Genomic DNA, 26,322 nt, shown 5'->3' on the forward strand with positions numbered 1-26,322 from the left:
TCATCTCTAAACAGGGCTTCAGCATCAGGAACACTCGGGTTCATCTCTAAACAGGGCTTCAGCATCAGGAACACTGGGGTTCATCTCTAAACAGGGCTTCTGCATCAGGAACACTGGGGTTCATCTCTAAACAGGGCTTCTGCATCAGGAACACTGGGGTTCATCTCTAAACAGGGCTTCTGCATCAGGAACACTGGGGTTCAAACAGGGCTCTACTAATCTCTAAACAGGGCTTCAGCATCAGGAACACTCATCTCTAAACAGGGCTTCAACACTGGGGTTCATCTCTAAACAGGGCTTCTGCATCAGGAACACTAGGGTTCATCTCTAAACAGGGCTTCAGCATCAGGAACACTGGGGTTCATCTCTAAACAGGGCTTCAGCATCAGGAACACTAGGGTTCATCTCTAAACAGGGCTTCAGCATCAGGAACACTGGGGTTCATCTCTAAACAGGGCTTCAGCATCAGGAACACTGGGGTTCATCTCTAAACAGGGCTTCAGCATCAGGAACACTAGGGTTCATCTCTAAACAGGGCTTCAGCCTCAGGAACACTGGGGTTCATCTCTAAACAGGGTTCATCTCATCTCTAAACAGGGCTTCAGCATCAGGAACAACACTGGGGTTCATCTCTAAACAGGGCTTCAGCATCAGGAACACTGGGGTTCATCTCTAAACAGGGCTTCAGCATCAGGAACACTAGGGTTCATCTCTAAACAGGGCTTCAGCATCAGGAACACTAGGGTTCATCTCTAAACAGGGCTTCAGCATCAGGGACACTAGGGTCTATTTCTAAACAGGGCTTCAGGAATACTAGGGTTCATCTCTAAACAGGGCTTCAGCATCAGGAACACTAGGGTTCATCTCTAAACAGGGCTTCAGCATCAGGGACACTAGGGTCTATTTCTAAACAGGGCTTCAGGAATACTAGGGTTCATCTCTAAACAGGGCTTCAGCATCAGGAACACTGGGGTTCATCTCTAAACAGGGCTTCTGCATCAGGAACACTGGGGTCTATTTCTAAACAGGGCTTCAGGAATACTAGGGCTCATCTCTAAACAGGGCTTCAGCATCAGGAACACTGGGGTTCATCTCTAAACAGAGCTTCAGCATCAGGAACACTAGGGTTCACCTCTAAACAGGGCTTCTGCATCAGGAACACTAGGGTTCATCTCTAAACAGGGCTTCAGCATCAGGAACACTAGGGTTCACCTCTAAACAGGGCTTCAGGAACACTAGGGTTCATCTCTAAACCGGGCTTCAGGAACACTCCCTCCTCTCCTCTCCTTGCCTCCTCTCCTCCTCTCCTCTCCTCCCTCCTCTCCTCTCCTGCCTACTCTCCTGCTTCCTCTCCTCCCTCTTTTTGAAACATGTTAAATGCTAATTGAGGAGAGAAGGAGGGAACATGGAAACAAGTGGGCTTGTATATGTGAGTGAGCGTGTGTATGTGTGGGTACGTCACACTCAGCACTATGAAATGCACTCGCACGCACCACAATCAAAAAACATACTGATTCGTGTACTGACAACACCCCTGAGATGAACGCTCTCTACCAGACCTGCGCGTGGGCACACCAGCCTCATCCTCCACACGCCCTCTACCCCATCTCTTCGTACACACACCCACTGTCCTCTTCAGCATACACATTGAAGCCATACTGTAACCCCACTCTCCAAATAACTCTCTGAATAACAATTACAGATGAATTACAATTACAGATTAATAACAATTACAGATTGAAAACAATTACAGATGAATTACAATTACAGATGAATAACAATTACAGATGAATTACAATTACAGATTGAATAACAATTACAGATGAATAACAATTACAGATTAATTACAATTACAGATGAATAACAATTACAGATGAATTACAATTACAGATGAATTACAATTACAGATTAATTACAATTACAGATGAATAACAATTACAGATGAATAACTATTACAGATGAATTACAATTACAGATGAATTACAATTACAGATGAATTACACCCATCCCACCTATCTCCATACATCACCTTCTCTCCTGATTTTGCTTTTCCAACAGTCTCGAAGGATTCCCACATATGCTGAGTACTTGTTGGCTGCTTTTCCTTCACTCTGCAGTCCAACTCATCCCAAACCATCTCAATTGGGTTGAGGTCAGGTGATGCAGCACTCCATCACTATCTATCTTGGTCAAATAGCCCTTACACAGCCTGGAGGTGTGTTGGGTCAATGTCCTTTTGAAAAACAAATGATAGTCCCACTAAGTGCAAACCAGATGGGATGGTGTATCACTGCATAATGCTGTGGTAGCCATGCTGGTTAAGTGTGCCTTGAATTCTAAATAGATCACTGACAGTGTCACCAGCAAAGCACCCACACACATCACACCTCCTCCTCCATGCTTCACGATGGGAACCACAGATGCAGAGATAATCTGTTCACCTACTCTGCGTCTCACAAAGACACACTGGTTGGAACCAAAAATGTCAAATTTGGACTCATCAGACCAAAGAACAGATTTCCATCGGTCTATTGTCCATTACTCGTGTTTCTGCCCAAGCAAGTCTCTTCTTCTTATTGGTGTCCTTTAGTAGTGGTTTCTTTGCAGCAATTCGACCATGAAGGCTCCTCTGAACAGTTGATGTTGAGATGTGTCTGTTACTTTAATTTGGGCTGCATTCTGAGGTGCAGTTAACTCAAATTGACTTATCCTCTGCAGCAGAGGTAACTCTGGGTCTTCCTTTCCTGTGGTGGTCCTCATGAGAGCCAGTTTCATTTTAGCGATTGATGGTTTTTGCAACTGCATTTGAAGAAACTTTCAAAGTTCTTGACATTTTCTGAATTGACTGACCCTCACGTCTAACGGAATGATGGACTGTTGTTTATCTTTGCTTTTTTGAGCTGTTCATAATATGGACTTGGTATTTTACCAAATAGGGCTATCTTCTGTATACCACCCCTACCTTGTCACAACACTACTGATTGGCTCAAACGCATTAAGAAGGAAAGAAATTCCACAAATGTACTTTTAACGAGGCACACCTGTTAATTGAAATGCATTCCAGGTGACTACCTCATGAAGCTGGTTGAGAGAATGCCAAGAGTGTGTAAAGCTGTCATCAAGGCAAAGGATGGTTACTTTGAAGAATCTGAAATATAAAATATATTTTGATTCGTTTAACATTTTTTTTTGTTACTACATGATTCCATAAGTGTTATTTCATAGTGTTGATGTCTTCACTATTATCATAAAAATGTAGAACATTTTAAAAATAAAGAAAAACCCTTGAATGAGTAAGTGTATCCATTTCTTGACTGGCACTGTATATCAGTTCATAAACCAAAGTGCCATTGGATCGGAACATTGAAGATGTCTCCACAGCTTTTTTTGTCAACTGTCAGCATTTTTGTCCTCAAATGGAACTGGTAAAAAAAAAAAATGTTTATGCCAATACATTTTCGTGTGAATATGCATTGTACAAGACTCCATCTTTCAATATGCCAGAGCCTTTATGACATGAAATTCACTATAAAACAAAAGAACCATAAAAATATGCTAACGTCAAGCTATGCACACCTCATTAGTCTGAAAATATCGTTCATGATGTGTATCATTAGATATACATTGTATGCAATACGGCAAATATATTCAAAGATGTATTATGTCAACAACAACAAAAATAAAATAAAAAACCTTGTCCCCTGAATTGCATAACTTCCTCAACCTACAGGACATGGAAAATCCATTGCTATGTTGCCTCTTAGTGAGTTTATTTATATCCCTTTGATGTAAGATTACCCCAATAAATCCATATATCAGAATTGCCATTAAATTACATTGAAACAAGAGTTGACTGTAAGTCGAATATATCATGTGTGTACATATTTAACATCAAATATACTACATGTTCAAGATGCAAGTACTTAAAAACCTTTCTTGCGCGCCCACTTATCCGCATATCCAATGAAACAAGTGCAATCGAATATTTTTTTTTCTGGCGTCCATTGCGCCTATAGAACGCTTTCAAATCCGTGAGGGCGAGTGAACGATGGCTTCGTTAGGGAGGGGACACGCGGAGGGAAAAAATGTATACTAGAATCGGAATTCAAATCAAGACTAAATGGGCACCGAACCGAACTAAAAAAAACGGTTTGTATGGAACGTTCACAAAACGCCCCTACTTCCTTATATGGGCTTTCATTCCATCCAGGTTCCTTTTTCCCCCCATCTAAAGCCCCGCCTCCTGTAACTGACTGTCAATTCGCACCACTGTTGTTGCAGCCATTTTAATCTACACTTCAGTTGTAACTACACCGACTGACGCTTGCTTAGGACCGTAGGAAGGTAAGGTTTCATTTTTTTTTGTTTTCTTTTTTTGTTTGTTGATGTTTTTGTATTTCTACGGTCGTTGTCGTGCTTCAACTAATGACATTTCCCTCAAAACATTTCAACTTCTCGTTGAACGCAGAGAAAGCGTAAGGAAACACCATAAATAGCATAGCAAACTGTGGCTGGCTAACTGGGGGAGAAGTGTGGTATAGTGGCCCGGTTGAAGACGCTAGCTAGCTTTGTGTGAAGTCGAATTTTACGTCGTATTACTGAGGTTTTATTTGAAAATAAATGTGATTTTCATTGTTTTTTAAACTCAATATAATCCCCTTTTGTTTTCTTAGTAAGATTATTTGGTCATATTTCAATTGAATCTAAAACCACACTATCTAGCTTTGATATGGGACTAAACAAAAATGTTTACCCACTCAAGAAAGGAGGGAAAAGGCACCTGACATGAGAAATTCAGAATAATACATTTTTGGGTGAAAAAAAAAAAAAATGGAGAAAAAATGATTGGCTCTCTGAATTTGTTCCTCCCTACCACAAGGGGCACTACCAGTGTTTAGGTCATTAATGTAAACTCACCCCATTCCGTACAAATGTGCGCAACCGCAACATTCAAACGAGGCTACAAAGAACGAATGGGACTGTGTTGACGTCAAAATCGGGGGTGTGGACTAGGTTTCTATTCAAGAGTTGATCGACATGGTAATGGCTCTATAGTATTGGAGAAAAGTGTCATGTCGTTAGGTACAGTACGCATAAAGCAACTATTTCTGTCTTACAATCTCTCTCCACCAGGTGTAGCACTTCTATCATCCTTTAAAAAGGGGGGGCTACCTAGTCATTTTTTTCGTCACTTTAGCACCGCCCTAAAAACCCGATTCAAATTTGACACAAACCATCAAATAGGTATGTTATGACACATTATATATATATATAAACTCTTTATAGTGTTTTATTTACATTTTAGAGGCGATAAGTTGGACAGATCGCGTGGGGGGAAAAAAAACGACATCTCTCCTTCTCATTATCACGCAATAGTTTCGCTTCCCCCACCCACCATTTAAAAACAATGACCCGACGGGTCTCATTGCTTGAATTATGCAGAAACGGGCAGCGTGTAGGTAATATAATTTGGAAAGGGGAGAAATTGTGCTTTACAATGGTATTGACATTACAGTTGATCTGGAAGTATTACGTTTTTGGGTCGCTAAAATAAAGGCAATTGTACGGACGTGAGTTTTCGTTAGTTGTAATATAGATTACTTGTTACTTCTAAGAACAGTAGGCTAATGTGTTTTAAATTAGGCTTAAAACATGTGTAAAATTCCACAAACTACACACACCACTAATGTTAGCTAACTCCGTTCCGTACACATTCAAACGAGGCTTCAATGAAAACTAATGGGACTGTAGCAACTGTGTTGGCATCAAAAACTGGGGTGTCAACTAAGTTTCTATTCAGCGTTAAGTGACATTTGAATGGACCAATAGTATTGGAGAAAAGTTGGGAGGGGGGGCATCTGACGCTGTACGTTAAAGTGTGACGACGTAATGTACATCACGTGTTATGCAACTCATTCTGTGCCGTACAGAATTTTCACCAGGCGCCGATTTTTTTTATTTGTAATTTTTTAAAAAAAATTTTAAGACAAATGATCAATGGTGAGTGTAAAGTTAATTACTCGTGAGTTCATCAATAGTTAATTCGTTCAATTGTTAATTTTCTTTGCGTCATCACTGCGAGCCATCACGACTCTCAAAAGCCGCGACAGCCGCAGTTAACTGAGAAATTTAGCACCGCCCTAAAAACCCTTTTAAAGTTAGACATGGACCTTCAAATAGGTATGTAAATGAGACATTATATACATTCTTTAATATTAGTGTTTTATTTACATTTTAGAGGTGATAAGTTAGACAAATTGGGTGAAAAATCCGTTTCCCCACACAACATATATCCACCCCCCTTTCACTATCGCTCAAGTAGCTTTCGCTTCCCTGTCCGCCATTTTGAGAGAGAAAAAACAGCAGAGCTCCATTGCCCCGCCTTCAATCATGCAGAGACTGGCAGCCTGAAGGTCTCGTCATTGATTTTGCTGGAAAGGGAAGAAATTGTGCTTTACAATAGTATTCGTGATACAGTTGACCTTGAGGTATGGAACAGAGATGTACAAAAGTTTGTTAGCTACACAAAATGGCTATCCTGGGTAGCTATAGTGTGCAGCCGCACAAATTGTAACTCGACACGTAGGATCACAACTTTATTAAGCTAATTGCATTCTTGCGTAAGTACATTTGGAATAAATTGGGCTTTACTTTCCATGGAAACTACCTAGTTATACTACAACATTTCTAATTCTCACTGTTCGACTGTCACGGGGCACGCCGACTGCATTTATTTTTTTTAGCCCTTCGTACATCAGCTGATATCTCAAAGTGCTGTACAGAAACCCAGCCTAAAACCCCAAACAGCAAGCAATGCAGGTGTAGAAGCACGGCGGCTAGGAAAAACTCCCTAGAAAGGCCAAACCTAGGATGAAACCTAGAGAGGAACCAGGCTATGTGGGGTGGCCAGTCCTCTTCTGGCTGTGCCGGGTGGAGATTATAACAGAACAAGGCCAAGATGTTCAAATGTTCATAAATGACCAGCATGGTCGAATAATAATAATAATAAGGCAGAACAGTTGAAACTGGAGCAGCAGCACGGCCAGGTGGACTGGGGACAGCAAGGAGTCATCATGTCAGGTAGTCCTGGGGCATGGTCCTAGGGCTCAGGTCCTCCGAGAGAGAGAAAGAAAGAGAGAAGGGGAGAATTAGAGAATGCACACTTAAATTCACACAGGACACCGAATAGGACAGGAGAAGTACTCCAGATATAACAAACTGACCCTAGCCCCCCGACACAAACTACTGCAGCATAAATACTGGAGGCTGAGACAGGAGGGGTCAGGAGACACTGTGGCCCCATCCGAGGACACCCCCGGACAGGGCCAAACAGGAAGGATATAACCCCACCCACTTTGTCAAAGCACAGCCCCCACACCACTAGAGGTATATCTTCAACCACCAACTTACCATCCTGAGACAAGGCAGAGTATAGCCCACAAAGATCTCCGCCACGGCACAACCCAAGGCGGGGGGGGGGGGGCAACCCAGACAGGATGATCACATCAGTGACTCAACCCACTCAGGTGACTCACCCCTCCCAGGGACGGTATGAGAGAGCCCCAGTAAGCCAGTGACTCAGCTCCTGTAATAGGGTTAGAGGCAGAGAATCCCAGTGGAAAGAGGGGAACCGGCCAGGCAGAGACAGCAAGGGCGGTTCGTTGCTCCAGAGCCTTTCCGTTCACCTTCCCACTCCTGGGCCACTCCTGGGCCAGACTACACTCAATCATATGACCCACTGAAGAGATGAGTCTTCAGTAAAGACTTAAAGGTTGAGACCGAGTTTGCGTCTCTGACATGGGTAGGCAGACCGTTCCATAAAAATGGAGCTCTATAGGAGAAAGCCCTGCCTCCAGCTGTTTGCTTAGAAATTCTAGGGGCAATTAGGAGGCCTGCGTCTTGTGACCGTAGCGTACGTGTAGGTATGTACGGCAGGACCAAATCAGAGAGATGGGTAGGAGCAAGCCCATATAATGCTTTGTAGGTTAGCAGTAAAACCTTGAAATCAGCCCTTGCTTTGACAGGAAGCGGAGTGGAGTCTTTTTGTTTAGACATGTAGCTAGCAGCTAAACAATGAACCATAATATCATGTTACTACTTTGCATGCATCTGTAGGTAGCTAACCAACCAGGTTCAATGTTAGCTAGCTAACATTAGGATTGAACTAGCAATGCAAATGGCTCTGAATTACGAATAATATTACTACAGTCATACACGTAACATTAGCTAGCCAGCCAGCTAATGTTAGCTAGCTAACAGTACATTGAAATGAAAATGACTTTCTGACAGCTACATTTTCAGATATTACATATTTCTAACTAGACTCTCTTACACATATACATGGATGAACGCGTCTCCCTCTCTGTCACGGATGCTGTGGTTGCCCTTAGTTTGAAGATGTTATCCGGAGACAGCTATTTTATATATATATGTGTTGTCTTTTCAAAGCAAAACATTTTCTCCATCTCCTTAGTTTCACACTCGAGCTCTATTGATTTCAAAACTCGGTCCTCCAGAAAGTGGAGAGCAACACTTGTGCATTTCTACTACGTGATTTATTTCAAAATAGCTACGTTCGAAAGGATTAACTTCACAGGGCCTCCCGAGTGGCGCAGTGGTCTAAGACACTGCATCGCCACTAGAGATCCTGGTTCGAGTCCAGGCTCTGCCACGACCGGGAGACCCATGGTGCGGCGCACAATTGGCCCGGCGTATGCACGCTGACACCAGGTGTACAGTGTTTCCTCCGACACATTGAAGCAGCGGGCATTGTGTCAAGAAGCTTGGCTGGGTTGTGTTTCGGAAGACGCACTGCTCTCTGCCTTCGCTTCTCCCAAGTCCGTACAGGAGTTGCAGCGATGGGACAAGATTAACTACCAATTAGATACCACGAAATTGGGGAGGAAAAGGGATAAAAAAAAAAATTACTGACCACATACTGACCAGCTCATACGTAGACATGCCTATGTTGCGCATGACTACTTCACAGGAGCAGGATTGGTCTGCCAATCCGAACTCATCTGTCGGGCATGTCCAGCACATTCATTATCTCAGCCAATCATTGCTAGCGGGAAGGTTGCTCTCGCTTTTTCCAATGCTTAACCAACTAGGCTCATAATTGAACTATTGTATTCGTATTTACAGATGGCATACACGTTTGTTATTAAGGCACATGAAAATTCACATGTTCCAGAAGGCATTTCTGCAACAACAAAAAATGAATTTAGAAAAACAATACAAAAAGTACGCTCAAATGGCGCTCCTGTGAAGTAGTCACGCGCGACATTCGCATAGTTTCCTGAAACGAGTCACGTATGCCCTTGGCAAATATTTTTACACTTGCCAGTGTACCCTACAACAATATCCCAGTTTATTATGCTGCTTGAATGTGTTCGCACCATATCAGCAAAAAAATACAATGTCAGAATTTTTGCTCAGAGAAAAAGCACATGGGTAGAAGGTGTTTTTACAGTCACAACCACCACTAGGCTACCTGGCAGCAGCGTTGGACTAGTAACCGAGAGGTTGCAAGTTCAAATCCCTGAGCTGACGGGGTAAAAATCTGTCGTTCTGTCCCTGAATAAGGCAGTTAACCCCTCTGTTCCTAGGCCGTCATTGAAAATAAGAATTTGTTCTTAACCTCTCTGGTACAAGTGGGACACTAGCGTCCCACCTCGACAACAGCCAGTGAAATTGCATGGCGCCAAATTCAAAACAGAAATCCCATAATTAAAATTCCTTAAGTATTATCCACCATTTTAAAGATACACTTCTTCTAAATCCAACCACAGTGTCCGATTTCAAAAAGGCTTTTCCTGCGAAAGCACACAACGATTTTTAGGTCAGTACCTAGTCACAGAAAAACACAGCAATTTTTCCAGCCAAAGAGAGGAGTCACAAATAGAGAAAATTAATCACTAACCTTAGATCTTCTTCAGATAGCGCTCATAGGACTTCATGTTACACAATACATGTATGTTTTGTTCGATAAAGTTCATATTTATATCCCAAAATCTGTTTACATTGGCGCGTTATGGTCAGAAATGTCTCAAACAAACATCCGGTGAAAGTGCAGAGAGCCACATCAAATTACAGAAATACTCATCATAAACATTGGTAAACGATTCAAGTGCTAAGCATGGAATTATAGATAAACTTCTCATTAATGCAACCGCTGAGTCAGAATTCAAAAATGCTTTACGGTGAAAGTACACTTTGCGATTATGTTAGGTCAGCTCCTAGCCACAGAAACCCATACAGCCATTTGTGACACCTCTCTCAAGGAGAGGTGTCAGAAATAGCATTAAAATTAATCACTTACATTTGATCTTCATCTGGTGGCACTCCTAGGTCTCCATGTTAGACAATAAATGTTTGTTTTGTTCGATAATGTCCCTCTTTATGATCAAAAACCTCCTTTTTGTTTGCGTGTTTTGTCCATCAAGTAATCGCGAATGCAGAAGGCGCGTGCACTAATTCCAGAGGAAAAGTTTTAAAGTACAATAAAAGTTAGTAGAAACATGCCAAACAATGTTTAAAATCAATCCTCTGGTTGTTTTTGTCATAAATAATCAATAAAATTTCAACCGGACAAAAGCCTCGTCAATAGGAAAGGAGAAACAAGAAAGGCGCGTTCCCGATCAGGCGCATGGCTGATGAATGGAAATTTCCACTGGCCACTGATTGAATGTGCTGTAACTCCCTTATTTTTCAGAGTAAAAGCCTGAAACAATGCCTAGAGATTGGTCACATGTTGAGGAAGACATAGAGCTTGTGAACTGGGTCCTAAGTCTTTGTATGGTGGATAGGCTTTCAATGGAAAAACAACCTTTCAAAATAATAGTACTTCCTGGTTGGATTTCTCTGGTTTTCGCCTGCCAGATCAGTTCTGTTATACTCACAGACATTTGAACAGTTTTGGAAACTTTAGTGTTCTATCCAAATCTACTAACTATATGCATATCTTATCTTCTGGGCCTGAGTAGCAGGCAGTTTAATTTGGGCATGCTTTTCATCCAAAATTCACTACCCTAGTGAAGTTAACTAACTTGTCTAGTTAAATAAAACAAGGAGTCGCTAGAGCGCGATGATCCAAGTAAAGCCTCCCCTAACCCGGACGAGGCCGGGCCAATTGTGCGCTGCCTTATGGGACTCCCGGTCACAGCCAGTTGTGACACAGCCTGGGATCGAACCCGGGACTGTAGTGACGCCTCAAGCATCTGCGATGCAGTGCCTTAGACCGCTGCGCCACTTGGGAGGCCCCTTGCTAACTTCTTTAACAGATTTATAACACTGGTGCATATTTCTTAGAGCAGTTTATATTGATAGATGTCGAGTTCATTATTTTGTGAAACACTTTGTCAAAGCTAACCCTAACCCCCAACCCTAACCCCTAACTCTAACAAAGCTTCCAAGAGCGTCCCTCCACTGATTGATTGATTATCGTGATTTAAATAAAGAACTTTCTCAGCTCTGGTTGTAAAATGTCTTGTCAGTAATGCTGAAATCGCACAATGTCTGTTATCACCTACCGATTTCAGTCGGTCAAAGTGTAAGGCTATACAATATGAATCAAGTGACTGCATGCTTCGCTGTAAATCACAAGAATCCACAAAGCGTAACCATTTTTGATTTGTGAAACTACATAATTTTTGTACGTCCTTTGTGGAGAATCAGTACAGTAGCGCCCCCTCTGGAAAGGGGGGACCAAGGTCTGACAGGCAATCGACATCAGATTAAGCAAAACACATGTTGCTTGTCCAAAGTCATCCCTTTGCCCCAATTTAGGCTACTTTATGCCCCCTCTCTATTAGAGGTCAACCGACTATGATTTTTCAACGCCGAAAAATCATAACCGATTATTGGAGGACCAAAAAAATCCGATACCGATTTAATCGGCCGATTTAAAAAAAAAAAAAAAAAAACACTTTTTTTTATTAAATAATAATTTTTTAGTATTTTATTTGTAATAACGACAATTACAACAATACTGAATGAACACTTATTTTAACTTGATATAATACATCAATAAAATAAATTTAGCCTCAAATAAATAATGAAACGTGTTCAATTTGGTTTAAATAATGCAAAAACAAAGTGTTGGAGAAGAAAATAAGTGCAATATGTGCCATGTAAGAAAGCTAACGTTTAAATTCCTTGCTCAGAACGTGAGAACAAATGAAACCACCAGCATTAATATAACACCTTTTAACAGGAGTCTTCAATATTCCCAGGTAAGAAGTTTTAGGTTGTAGTTATTATGACTATTTCTCTCTATACCATTTGTATTTCATATACCTTTGACTATTAGATGTTCTTATAGGCACTTTAGTATTGCCAGTGTAACAGTATGGCTTCCGTCCCTCTCCTCGCTCCTACCTGGGCTCGAACCAGGAACACAATGATAACAGCCACCCCCGAAGCAGCGGTTACCCATGCAGAGCAAAGGGAACGACCACTTCATGTCTCATAGCGTTTCAAATCACTCGCCCTTAGCGCGCGCTAACTAGCTAGCCATTTCACTTTGGTTACACCAGCCTCATCTCGGGAGTTGATAGGCTTGAAGTCAAACAGCGCAATGCTTGACGCACTGCTGGTAAAACGCACGAAAGTGCTGTTTCAATGAATGCTTACGAGCCTGCTGCTGCCTACCATCGCTCAGTCAGACTGCTCTATCGAGCAACGATACGCACCGCATCGATTATATGCAATGCAGGACACGCTAGATAAAAACTAGTGATATCATCAACCATGTGTAGTTAACTAGTGATTATGATTGATTGTTTTTTATAAGATAAGTTTAATGCTAGCTAGCAACTTACCTTGGCTTACTGCCTTCGCGTAACAGGCAGTCAGTCTCCTCGTGGAGTGCAACGAGAGGCAGGTTGTTATAGCGTTGGACTAGTTAACTGTAAAGTTGCTAGATTGGTTCCCCCGAGCTGATAAGGTGAAAATCTGTCGTTCTGACTTTGAACGAGGCAGTTAACCCACCGTTCCCAGGCCGTCATCGACAGTAAGAATTTGTTCTTAACTGACTTGCCTAGTTAAATAAAGGTGTAAATAAAAAAAACATTGGCCAAATTGGTGTCCAAAAATACAGAATTCGTATTGTTATAACTTGAAATCGGCCCTAATCGGCCATTCCGATTAATCTGTCGTCCTCTACTCTATCAAAAATAACTGTTAAGCAACACGGCAGTTCTTCACCTAGCCAAATATATTGGATAATAAGAGACTTCCTCATTTCTGAAAACACACTAATTGAAACAAATGTTATGGTAGCTTGCAAAAGAGTAAGTGCGGTTGCTAACTAACTAACTGTAAATACATTTTAGTGCTAACTTGGCTGTGTGGTGAAACAATTCACTTATTTACAGCTAGTTAGCTACTGCACCACTCTTAACAAGCGAACATATTGCAGATACCAAAATTGACATCTCCGCTAATGTTTAGCCTACTTTTTTAAAACTTTTGTGATGTCACGTCTCCAAGCTTATTGCCAAGACGTTTGTGCAGATGCAGTCCACGTTGCTGCAACTTATGCATCTGAATTTAGAGGTCTAAATCAGAGTCCCACCCCCATAGAATTGATCCCATTGGGGACCCTTACCGTCCGTTACAACAGTAACTAAGCATGCAATGTTTTTATTCAATTTTTAAAAACGTTTGTCTTGTTTTATTTGTTGGAAACTGCTACTCTCTTCATTCTCTCAACAGGGTGAAGAGAAAGACTGACCTCAGGAGCTCTCAATGGTTTCATCTGAAGGCAGATGTCATGAATTACACAGAACCGGTTGTGGAGAAGGCCGTCAACTCCTGGTCCAGAATAGCCTCAGCGGGACAGACTGTCCTTTTCGAGGCATTACAGATCCTAAACCCTATGTCGAAAGATCTTTCAGACACCGAGGAACTGGTATCCTTTCTGCAAGGACTTAAGGAAGAGGGCCATAAGCCCAAAGTGCTACGAAGCAAAGATGTGTACGGTTACAGGTCATGTACAGCGAAAACCCTCCCGGAAGACATGTGCTCAATGGACGTAGCCAGCAAGGGTCCAGGGCCAGGCAAGAAGAGGGGACGGAAGAGTAAGAAAAGAAAGAAAAAAAAGGAGTGTAACAATTACGCATCGTGGAGTAGTGCAAGTGCATCAGAATCTCACAAGAGATCGGTCTTTTCCAGACCTCCGATTCTGACTATACATCCTGCCCAGCTGCAGCAGCAGTACCTGAAGCTAACGAACATTACAGGTTTAATGAGAGGTCACACTGCGAGAATGCAGATTCACTCTCAACCTCCAACACTTTCAGGAATACCGTTACTGCCGTCGCCGAACACTGGTAGAACACCTAAAGCTGTGGCCATGGTTGGTCAAAGGTACTCCTGTCCGGAATGGAACAGAGCCCTTATCGGAGATTCTGCCCCCGTGATCTATCAGAACGGCCGAGGAGTTTACAACTACAAGACTGACGTGTCAAACCACAGACGGTCCTGGACGGATGACCAATCTCTGTGGATGATGAACCGTCAGGAGGAGTGTCGGCTGGACGAGAACAGTTTGAGGTGGAAGGTGATCAAAGTGGACGATTGCGTCACGGTTGAGGAACTGAGGAGGAAGGCCCAGAGGATCTTGCAGGTGAACCTGTCCCCTGTGATACAGATACGCCCGCTGTATGAAACTCTAGCTGAATACCAGCGTGAACGATATCTCCAGTAACTTCTTGGTTTGGGCCGAGCTAGCCTAGGGTCCATTTTGCAACGAGGCTTAGCGAAGTCCACAGAGGTCTGTCTTTACTGTTGAAGCCAGAGGAAAAAAACACCAGGACGGCGTCATCTGACTGACGACAGTAAAGGACATTCCTTCAGCAGAGACGGGGGGGGGGGTATGATGTCACGACTACCGCGTCAACAAGACTGAAGGGCCTAACGTCGATCAGAAGTTATACACGGTGCTGATTTCAGACACTCAAGCATAGACATTGCTGGTCAGAATGTAAATTTTTATATATTTTTTTTGTTTGTTTTAACCAGCTTCTGTTTTGTACACTTGAGGATGGACTGATAGACTTGGTAAGCAGTGTCACGGCACACTGTAGGATACATTTTTTGGTTTGTTGCAAGAATTTTTTTAGGTACAGTCTACATGACAATTTTTAAAACAATTTTGGTCCCCTGAGATTGTTGTAAATGGGCAACCTTGTTTTTAGGGTTATTGTTTTAGGTCTTCCTGTGGTTGGCCTACTGAGCCATTATCCCTTTAATCTACTTTTGTGTTTCCTCTTTTAGGGAGTTTGAACTTTCGACAGCCTCAAAATGTTTGCTGAATGTAAGCACTTAAATTGTAACAATTCCATTTGCAGGGCAGAGTTAAAATGGCCTTATTCTTTTCAGTAAACCTAACCCTTTTTGTAGTGACGGATTTTTGTTTTCTCTGAGTAAAGAATTTGAAACCACCCTATTCTTGTATTATAATTCTTTTAAACCTTGATTTTGCCAAACTTTCCCAACGTCATCCGTTTTGAAAAAGCAAACCGATATTAACTTTGACTCTGTCGTAGATCGGGTGCAAACTGCCCATCGGTGCTAACTGGTAATCGGTGAAAATGCATAGTAAACTAAATCTGTCCGGTTTTATGTAGAAGTTGCCACAATGTTTTGTGATCTTTCATTAGTTCAGTTGACTGGTTTCTGATGCGCTTCTTCAACGTTGTATTGTAGTGGCACAGTCAATCAAGGGTACTTCACAGGGACTGTTATCGGCTACGTCCCAAACAGCACCATATTCCCTTTACACTAGTATAGGGAATAGGGTCCAATTTGAGACTCGCCCTTCATGTTGGTTTAACCTTTTTTTGTTTTGTTGTGCCAAACATGTCGTTGGTGCTCTCTGTTAAGCCACATGATACGATTCACTGTTCTGATTGGATTAGCTGCCTCTTCATCCCGCCTCAACTCTGGATTTAATTGGTGCATCGTTTTTTTGTTGCCAATTTCACCATCCCAGAAATTGCAAAAAAAAATTAGGCCAAAACTACAGTCTAATTTTAATTAAGGAACTGGTTAAGTTGAAGGATTTTTGTCAGGTTTATTGTAAGGGAAAGTGAAGAGTTTTTTTTTGTTTGTTCAAATTGCTTGAATCGTCATGTTGTAGCCCAAAATCAGGGCCTTTTTTAAATGGATAATTTGTTGCCATATGCTGAAAATACCATACATATTACTGAATGGTTGTGTTCAAGCCAGGGACCAACCAGTCATTGAGATTGCCGAAGGGGAAGTTAATAAGAGCAGATTGGTAAAGGCTGTAACATGTCTTTTCACCCCTTCTTGATTTCATTGTACCGGTATGAAATAAAATCACGAGGTGAGCACGGCTGTCTCTTTATAAAGCCTAGTTTATGCTACGCAGAAACACAATTAGTTACTTAAAATGGCATTACCTGAGTTTGCAGGGCTCCACATGTTTGCCGAAGGACCCAGAATGGCCATTTTGCGTAAGGTATACATTAGGATAGAGTCTAGAGTCCCCTGGTCACATGATGGTGATCAATTTATACAGGTTCTCAACTAACTATTTATTTTGTATCCTAACAGATGTGTCCATTTCTTGCAGTATGTTGATTTTTGGAGTCTTATTGGATAATTTTCAGAAATGGTTTAATAAAATATCTTAAAGGACTAATTTAATTTTCCGGGAGGTTTTTGAATGAGACATACCCACGGATGTGGCGTAGTCTGGACACCAATATTTGACTTTAAACTTATTCAGATTGACAAATATTGGCCAGCGGGGCATCGGGACAGAATGTAAATGTACATAAACATCTCAATATATACATTAGCAAATGGAATATTCCGGTCCAAGAGAAGGGTTAGGTGGCGTTCTTACTTCGTAGCTTAAATGAAATGGAATATTCCGGTCCAAGAGAAGGTTTAGGTGACGTTCTTGCTCCGTATCTTAAATGAAATGGAATATTCCGGTCCAAGAGAAGGTTTAGGTGACGTTCTTGCTTCGTAGCTTAAATGTACTGTAAATATCACAGTAGTCCAGTAAGCACTTTTCATGCATCTACCATATTACACTCTTGAAAATTACATCAGTTCACAATGCAGACATTTTGAAATGGTTTATTTTTTGAATCTATACATTAAGTTAGCTTAAGTGGCACACCAGCTAGATGGTTAATGTTAGCTAATAACATTTTCTTCAAGTAACTTCAGCATAACAAAAATGTACTTTAACCCCTTATACAAATATATATAAACAGTAATGTTATCATGCAGTTATGTTATACAGAGCTAGGTAGCAAGATAAACAAAATATCTACATCCGAACTTATTAGCTAGTTCGCTGATGTTAGCCAACATTAGCCCGTAGCTTGATTTGCATTTCGGGCCTACCTTAGAGCAAACCATGCCTCATTTTTATCAATATCCTACAAATCATTACATGGGGGGGATCTAATTGCAACAAAACGCTATGTTCTGAGATTCCCTTAAAGCTACAATTTCAGGTAAAACTCAAAACAAGTCTCCTAATATAAGGAAAATGCTGAGACATTTCAGTTGTTTCAAAAACAGTGCTCTGTTATTACGTCTCAACGAGAATTGTTTACACTGCCCTGCTTGGAAGGGCGGCAAGTGTCGTGGGCAACCTCCCAGAGGTAGCGGTCGAGACGTGACAAGTTTACATTACGGTAAAAGGTCAAGCTGAGAGTATTTTCTTAACCGGCAATCTTTCTCTTCGTGAGAAGTGGCTATTTCAGACTATACATTTGAGTTAAATATCAAATAATTATAATAACTGAACTGTGTTTATTTAGTTAGCCCAGTACAATGGAACCAATGAACTAGGCTTTGTCCCAAAACTAAATCCACCGTGCCTTCTGTGTTTTGATCTAGGTCTACTTAGCAGTCTAACACAACTGGTGAAACCAAGCCTAACTGGACCCTGGCAGGCTGGAGCTATAGGCTGTTAAGGCCTTGGGGGCAAATGGTGGAAATTTGCAGTGTTTACTAAGAGGGAACTGCCAAGGATATGCTTGGTTACAGGCCATCCTCCATTTTCTCATTTAGCAGTGGTGTGTGTGACCCAAACGGGCCCCTATTCCCTATGTAGTGCACTACTTTAGACCGGGGCCCTATTCCCTAGGTAGTGCACTACTTTAGACCGGGGCCCTATTCCCTAGGTAGTGCACTACTTTAGACCGGGGCCCTATTCCCTAGGTAGTGCACTACTTTAGACCGGGGCCCTGTTCCCTAGGTAGTGCACTACTTTAGACCGGGGCCCTGTTCCCTAGGTAGTGCACTACTTTAGACCGGGGCCCTGTTCCCTAGGTAGTGCACTACTTTAGACCGGGGCCCTGTTCCCTAGGTAGTGCACCACTACTTTAGACCGGGGCCCTGTTCCCTAGGTAGTGCACCACTACTTTAGACCGGGGCCCTGTTCCCTAGGTAGTGCACTACTTTAGACCGGGGCCCTGTTCCCTATGTAGTGCACTACTTTAGACCGGTGCCCTGTTCCCTAGGTAGTGCACCACTACTTTAGACCGGGGCCCTGTTCCCTAGGTAGTGCACCACTACTTTAGACCGGGGCCCTGTTCCCTAGGTAGTGCACCACTACTTTAGACCGGGGCCCTGTTCCCTAGGTAGTGCACCACTACTTTAGACCGGGGCCCTGTTCCCTAGGTAGTGCACCACTACTTTAGACCGGGGCCCTGTTCCCTAGGTAGTGCACCACTACTTTAGACCGGGGCCCTGTTCCCTAGGTAGTGCACCACTACTTTAGACCGGGGCCCTGTTCCCTAGGTAGTGCACTACTTTGGACTGGGGCCCTGTTCCCTAGGTAGTGCACCACTACTTTAGACCGGGGCCCTGTTCCCTAGGTAGTGCACCACTACTTTAGACCGGGGCCCTGTTCCCTAGGTAGTGCACCACTACTTTAGACCGGGCTCCTGTTCCCTAGGTAGTGCACCACTACTTTAGACCGGGCTCCTGTTCCCTAGGTAGTGCACTACTTTAGACCGGGGCCCTGTTCCCTATGTAGTGCACTACTTTAGACCGGGCTCCTGTTCCCTAGGTAGTGCACCACTACTTTAGACCGGGCTCCTGTTCCCTAGGTAGTGCACCACTACTTTAGACCGGGCTCCTGTTCCCTAGGTAGTGCACCACTACTTTAGACCGGGCTCCTGTTCCCTAGGTAGTGCACCACTACTTTAGACCGGGCTCCTGTTCCCTAGGTAGTGCCCTGGTGTCATTTGGGTGCATCATGTTTAATGTGGCTACTGTAGGCCTATGGGTTTACATTCTCACTAAAATCCTGTAGCTGAAGTCCAATGTTGATATCTAGTCTAGCCTGACCTTTACAGTGACTTGCTGACTGGAGCTGACCTGACATTAAAGACCCTTTTTATAGCTGACTGTCCTGCTTTTGCCTTTAACGTCCTATTGGGTTATTTTCGTCCTTCCATTGTTCCCAGCTCACTGCACATAGAGTACCTACAACTGTGAAAACGTCATGCTGCCATTAAGAAACAAGATGGTGGATTTCATTGGTCTAATAATTGTCTTTGGTTTCTTGGTGTATCTTGTTCGTTAGGCAGGCCGGAGAGCAGCGAGATCGTCTTTGGTCTATCTTGTTCGTTAGGCAGGCCGGATAGCAGAGAGATCGTCTTTGGTCTATTGGTGTATCTTGTTCGTTAGGCAGGCCGGAGAGCAGAGAAATCGTCTTTGGTCTATTGGTGTATCTTGTTCGATAGGCAGGCCGGAGAGCAGAGAGATCGTCTTTGGTCTATTGGTGTATCTTGTTCGTTAGGCAGGCCGGAGAGCAGAGAGATCGTCTTTGGTCTATTGGTGTATCTTGTTCGATAGGCAGGCCGGAGAGCAGAGAGATCGTCTTTGGTCTATTGGTGTATCTTGTTCGATAGGCAGGCCGGAGAGCAGAGAGATCGTCTTTGGTCTATTGGTCTATCTTGTTCGTTAGGCAGGCCGGAGAGCAGAGAGATCGTCTTTGGTCTATTGGTGTATCTTGTTCGTTAGGCAGGCTGGATAGCAGAGACCGCGTTATTTGGTCAGTTTAAAATCACTAATAATCCAAACAGATTTTGGGGAGATATTTCAGTCACATTTCTTTGTCCTGTTTGCTAGATGCTTTTGCCAGTATTTTGCTGCAATGGCCTCAAGGCTTTTATTTTTAACCTCTGATTTAAATATCTGATTATGCCAAAAATATCTGTCTTATGGTTTACATCGTCATGCTGCTCCCGCCAACACTGCAGCTCGCCTCCCTCTCTTCTTTTTCTTCCCTCTGTTCTGTGGGGGATGGGTGTGCTGCTTTGTGGAAGTGGAGCGGGGGGGGTTGTGCTCTGAGGAGGTTGGAGGCTGTAAAGGGAAGTTGAGAAAAATAGATGTACTAACTGAACTCAGAGGTGAACAAGAAACAGCTAGCCTGATCTAGATTTGTTTGCTTTTACCTACGCTATTATCATGAGATCAGAAACAAACTGACACCCAGGCTAAGAAACCAATCCCCCCACACCCCTAAAATAGTCTAGTGAGCATAACTTTTCAACAAAAAATACGTATTAAAAAAATGTAAGAATCTTTTTCCTCATAGGATCCCGTGTGGCTCAGTTGGTAAAGCATGGCGCTTGCAATGAGTTGTGGGCACGAGGAGAGAGGAGAAAAAAAATCATAAATGTAGGCGCTCACTACTGGAAGTCGCTGAGAATGAGAGCGTCTTGCTAATCGGTTGGAGGCTGTCAAAGGTAAGCCGAGGTGACATTCTAAAAATAGTTGGTCCACCCAATTCATAAAGTAAACAAGAAACAGACCGTTTCCCAATAGCCATTTTTAGGCCTAGTGTAATGGGTCCTATATAGGTAACAGTCTAACTGGCTGAGTCCCAGTACCGTACTTGAGTCCTGTATGTTTTTGGAAGAACGGTACTTTTTCGGGAAATCCTGTATACTTGAAATGCCCGGATGTCTCACTCATTTAGTCTTTTCTAGCAGAATTCGCTGTATGGAGCAAGATTTAAAAACTTTTAAAATGTCCACACCCACGTGTGTGTTTGACTGCAGGTGATAGTGAGTGGGTGGGTGAGTGAGTGGGTGAGTGAGTGGGTGAGTGAGTGGGTGAGTGAGTGGGTGAGTGAGTGGGTGAGTGAGTGGGTGTGAGTGAGTGTGAGTGAGTGAGTGAGTGAGTGAGTGAGTGAGTGAGTGAGTGAGTGAGTGAGTGAGTGACAGGGAACGAGCACAACTGCACATTTGATGACACCTTGATATTTGTTAATCGCTACATCCGTTTTGACTAAATGTTGTAAATTTAGTATGTAGTAAAACCAGTACTAGTTTTAAGTAGGTAGTAGACGAGACAGATTTCCTAAGGCCCAGTATGAACACAGGATATACAATGCAATTCACTCAAATTGTCATACAACGGCCTGATACAATGGAGAGTTTTGGGCTCCATTCTGTATCGGTGGAAGTTCATCCAGGCCTGTAGCCTTTTGGGGGCCCTAAGTGAGATTTGGTTGGGGGGGGACCACCTCCTCAAGGTGCAACTTGTCAGTGGCGAAAACAAATTTCTCTCAAGTTCATTTCCTGTAATTCTACACATGTTGCCATGTGGTGGGAAGATTTTAACTTTTTAAAGCTAATCTTCTGCAATTCTACACATTTTGTAATGACATGCAATATATTAAAATATCTGAGTGAGAATGACGAGTAAAATCGATGCGTGACCATCTGAAGGTCAGGGCCTCTGCCCAGACAGTATTCGGCCATGATTACCACAAGGTTAGAATAGCTGGCTAGACTTAACTACCAATCTAAACATTGTTAGCTGACGTGGCTAATTGAGTGACTGACTTAAGAGAAGCTGCTGAATTTAGAATTTGCACCTGGTGTACTTTACTATTCTAACTCTCAGCAGTAAGTTGAGACGCCGAATGAGATCATAAATATTTATGCTTGGAACTGGTGCTGATTTACAGCGCTATAGCAAAATTAAAGGTAATTTACGATGCAAAGTTTACCGTGAATGAAGTCTCCACGAATGTGGGAACCTCTTTAAAAAATATATATATATAAAAAAAAAACATTTTTAATCGCTCTATTCTGAATTTCCACGCTCCAGATTGGCTAGAGCCCTTTAGTGTTGACAGCCAATTGTGTGATATCATTAACTTCTTTGAGCTGAAAAAAAAAAAACTATTGTAGAAGATAACTAATCTGGTCATTTAACATTTCTAGAAGAACATATTATTGGGTGGAGATGAAGTCAGACATTTTTTAAGTAACGTCTATGAAAAAAATATTGTTATAGTATCAGAACTAAACCATTCAATAATGACCCATATTCTGTACAAGGGATGCATAGAATAAATATTTGAATACACAGTGTCATAGAAACATGGCATTGAAACAGTTAACATCAGTGTTTCTATGGATGGTTGAGCCACAACCAATCAAGGCTCATTATAGAGCAGCACACTGGACAGACCACAATGGGCCTTTAAAAAAATAAATAAAAAAAACACGTTTCCCCTGATGTTTGCAGAGGTCACATTCACAGTAAACTGTGCGCATGTCGCAGGTGCATTAAAGGTCATTTCCAGTTGACCTGACATCTACAGCGCTTTACCAGTAATGCCGCAAACGCGGGAACGTTGCTTTTTAAAAGACGCATGGTCAGGCAGTACTCTACAGATTGAATCCCAGCCATTGTGTTTGGAAAGTAGTTGAGCTGGTTCTGCTGCTGCCAGTTCAACTGGTTCTGGTGAGTCTGACAGAAAGAGAATGGTCAACTAGAGAATCTAGAGGACAAGAAATCTATAGATATTTTAGAATCAAAAGACAATTTTTTTTCCCCAATCGGTAATTTCTGAACAACATTATAATATATAAATACAGGGCCAGTCAAAAGTTTGGACACACCTTCTCATTCAAGGGTTTTTCTTTATTTTTACTGTTTTCTACATTGTAGAATAATAGTGAAAACGTCACAACTATGAAATAACTCATGAAGTAACCAAAGAAGTGTTAAACAAATCTAAATATATTTGAGATTCTTCAATGTCGCCACCCTTTGCCTTGATGACAGCTTTGTATACTCTTGGCATTCTCTCAACCAGCTTCATTAGGTAGTCACCTGGAATGCATTTCAATTAACAGGTGTGCCTTGTTAATTTGTCGAATTTCATTCCTTAATGCATTTGAGCCAATCAATCATCTTCTTTTTAAAGGTGGATCAGCTTTTTTTGTTGCTTTCATCAATGTCTGCATCACTTCTATTCCACCATATTTCTTTTGTGTAAAAAATAATTATATATATATATATAATAAAATCTTTAAGATAAGATTAATTGAAAAGTGAAAGACTAAAGTTACATACATGGGATGCTTTAGTGAATTTCAGAATGTCTGGAATAGAAAACGCAGAAATAAAACAATGCAATAAACATTTGCAGCCAGTCATCCAAAACGTAGCAGTCGTTCAATTCCTATAGAAGGTGGCAAAGGCTGAGGATATATATATTACTGCTCAAAAAAATAAAGGGAACACTTAAACAACACAATGTAACTCCAAGTCAATCACACTTCTTTGTAATCAAACTGTCCACTTAGGAAGCAACACTGATAGACAATACATTTCACATGCTGTTGTGAAAACGGAATAGATAACAGGTGGAAATTACAGGCAATTAGCAAGACACCCCCAATAAAGGTGTGGTTCTGCAGGTGGTGACCACAGACCACTTCTCAGTTCCTATGCTTCCTGGCTGATGTTTTGGTCACTTGAATGCTGGCGGCGCTTTCACTCTAGTGGTAGCATGAGACGGAGTCTACAACCCACACAAGTGGCTCAGGTAGTGCAGCTCATCCAGGATGGCACATCAATGCGAACTGTGGCAAGAAGGTTTGCTGTGTCTGTCAGCGTAGTGTCCAGAGCATGGAGGCGCTACCAGGAGACAGGCCAGATCATGTCTCGCTCCATCCACCAACGCCACGTTGCATCACAGACTGTCCAGGAGTTGGCGGATGCTTTAGTCCAGGTCTGGGAGGAGATCCCTCAGGAGACCATCCACCACCTCATCAGGAGCATGCCCAGGTGTTGTAGGGAGGTCATACAGGCACGTGGAGGCCACACACACACTACTGAGCCTCATTTTGACTTGTTTTAAGGACATTACATCAAAGTTGGATCAGCCTGTAGTGTGGTTTTCCACTTTAATTTTGAGTGTGACTCCAAATCCAGACCTTCATGGGTTGATACATTTGATTTCCATTGATAATTTGTGATTTTGTTGTCAGCACATTCAACTATGTAAAGAAAAAAGTATTTAATAAGAATATTTCATTCAGATCTAGGATGTGTTATTTTAGTGTTCCCTTTATATATATATATATATATACTCCTCCAATTGAGGGAAGATTTGGGGGGAATAATAAAGGTATATTCTAAAAAAAAGTGTAGAAGTATATCTACATAAATAACAAATCAAACTGTCACATGCGCAGACTACAACAAGTGGAGACCTTGAAATGTTTACTGACCAGCCCTTAACCAACAGGTGTAGACCTCACAGTGAAATGTTTACTGACCAGCCCTTAACCAACAGATGTAGACCTCACAGTGAAATGTTTACTGACCAGCCCTTAACCAACAGGTGTAGACCTCACAGTGAAATGTTTACTGACCAGCCCTTAACCAACAGGTGTAGACCTCACAGTGAAATGTTTACTGACCAGCCCTTAACCAACAGGTGTAGACCTCACAGTGAAATGTTTACTGACCAGCCCTTAACCAACAGGTGTAGACCTCACAGTGAAATGTTTACTGACCAGCCCTTAACCAACAGGTGTAGACCTCACAGTGAAATGTTTACTGACCAGCCCTTAACCAACAGTGTAGACCTCACAGTGAAATGTTTACTGACCAGCCCTTAACCAACAGGTGTAGACCTCACAGTGAAATGTTTACTGACCAGCCCTTAACCAACAGGTGTAGACCTCACAGTGAAATGTTTACTGACCAGCCCTTAACCAACAGGTGTAGACCTCACAGTGAAATGTTTACTGACCAGCCCTTAACCAACAGGTGTAGACCTCACAGTGAAATGTTTACTGACCAGCCCTTAACCAACAGGTGTAGACCTCACAGTGAAATGTTTACTGACCAGCCCTTAACCAACAGTGTAGACCTCACAGTGAAATGTTTACTGACCAGCCCTTAACCAACAGTGTAGACCTCACAGTGAAATGTTTACTGACCAGCCCTTAACCAACAGTGTAGACCTCACAGTGAAATGTTTACTGACCAGCCCTTAACCAACAGGTGTAGACCTCACAGTGAAATGTTTACTGACCAGCCCTTAACCAACAGTGTAGACCTCACAGTGAAATGTTTACTGACCAGCCCTTAACCAACAGGTGTAGACCTCACAGTGAAATGTTTACTGACCAGCCCTTAACCAACAGGTGTAGACCTCACAGTGAAATGTTTACTGACCAGCCCTTAACCAACAGGTGTAGACCTCACAGTGAAATGTTTACTGACCAGCCCTTAACCAACAGGTGTAGACCTCACAGTGAAATGTTTACTGACCAGCCCTTAACCAACAGGTGTAGACCTCACAGTGAAATGTTTACTGACCAGCCCTTAACCAACAGGTGTAGACCTCACAGTGAAATGTTTACTGACCAGCCCTTAACCAACAGGTGTAGACCTCACAGTGAAATGTTTACTGACCAGCCCTTAACCAACAGGTGTAGACCTCACAGTGAAATGTTTACTGACCAGCCCTTAACCAACAGGTGTAGACCTCACAGTGAAATGTTTACTGACCAGCCCTTAACCAACAGGTGTAGACCTCACAGTGAAATGTTTACTGACCAGCCCTTAACCAACAGGTGTAGACCTCACAGTGAAATGTTTACTGACCAGCCCTTAACCAACAGGTGTAGACCTCACAGTGAAATGTTTACTGACCAGCCCTTAACCAACAGGTGTAGACCTCACAGTGAAATGTTTACTGACCAGCCCTTAACCAACAGTGTAGACCTCACAGTGAAATGTTTACTGACCAGTCAATGTGGAGGCTATATACAGGGTGTTACGGTACAGAGTCAATGTGGAGGCTATATACAGGGTGTTACGGTACAGAGTCAATGTGGAGGCTATATACAGGGTGTTACGGTACAGAGTCAATGTGGAGGCTATATACAGGGTGTTACGGTACAGAGTCAATGTGGAGGCTATATACAGGGTGTTACGGTACAGAGTCAATGTGGAGGCTATATACAGGGTGTTACGGTACAGAGTCAATGT

At 42.4% G+C, this 26,322-nt stretch overlaps 1 protein-coding gene across 1 annotated transcript; it reads left to right on the top strand.

The window, feature by feature from the left end:
* Nucleotides 1-4,197: 4,197 nt before the first annotated feature.
* Nucleotides 4,198-16,672, top strand: ccdc71 (coiled-coil domain containing 71). Its single transcript, XM_046338550.1, has 2 exons — nucleotides 4,198-4,344; nucleotides 13,717-16,672. Exon 2 carries the CDS (start codon nucleotides 13,775-13,777, stop codon nucleotides 14,708-14,710), a length of 936 nt encoding a protein of 311 aa, XP_046194506.1. The 5' UTR covers nucleotides 4,198-4,344; nucleotides 13,717-13,774; the 3' UTR covers nucleotides 14,711-16,672.
* The last annotated feature ends 9,650 nt before the right edge of the window (nucleotides 16,673-26,322 follow it).

Source organism: Oncorhynchus gorbuscha, linkage group LG03, assembly GCF_021184085.1.
Source record: "Oncorhynchus gorbuscha isolate QuinsamMale2020 ecotype Even-year linkage group LG03, OgorEven_v1.0, whole genome shotgun sequence".
Classification (NCBI taxonomy): Eukaryota; Metazoa; Chordata; class Actinopteri; order Salmoniformes; family Salmonidae; genus Oncorhynchus; species Oncorhynchus gorbuscha.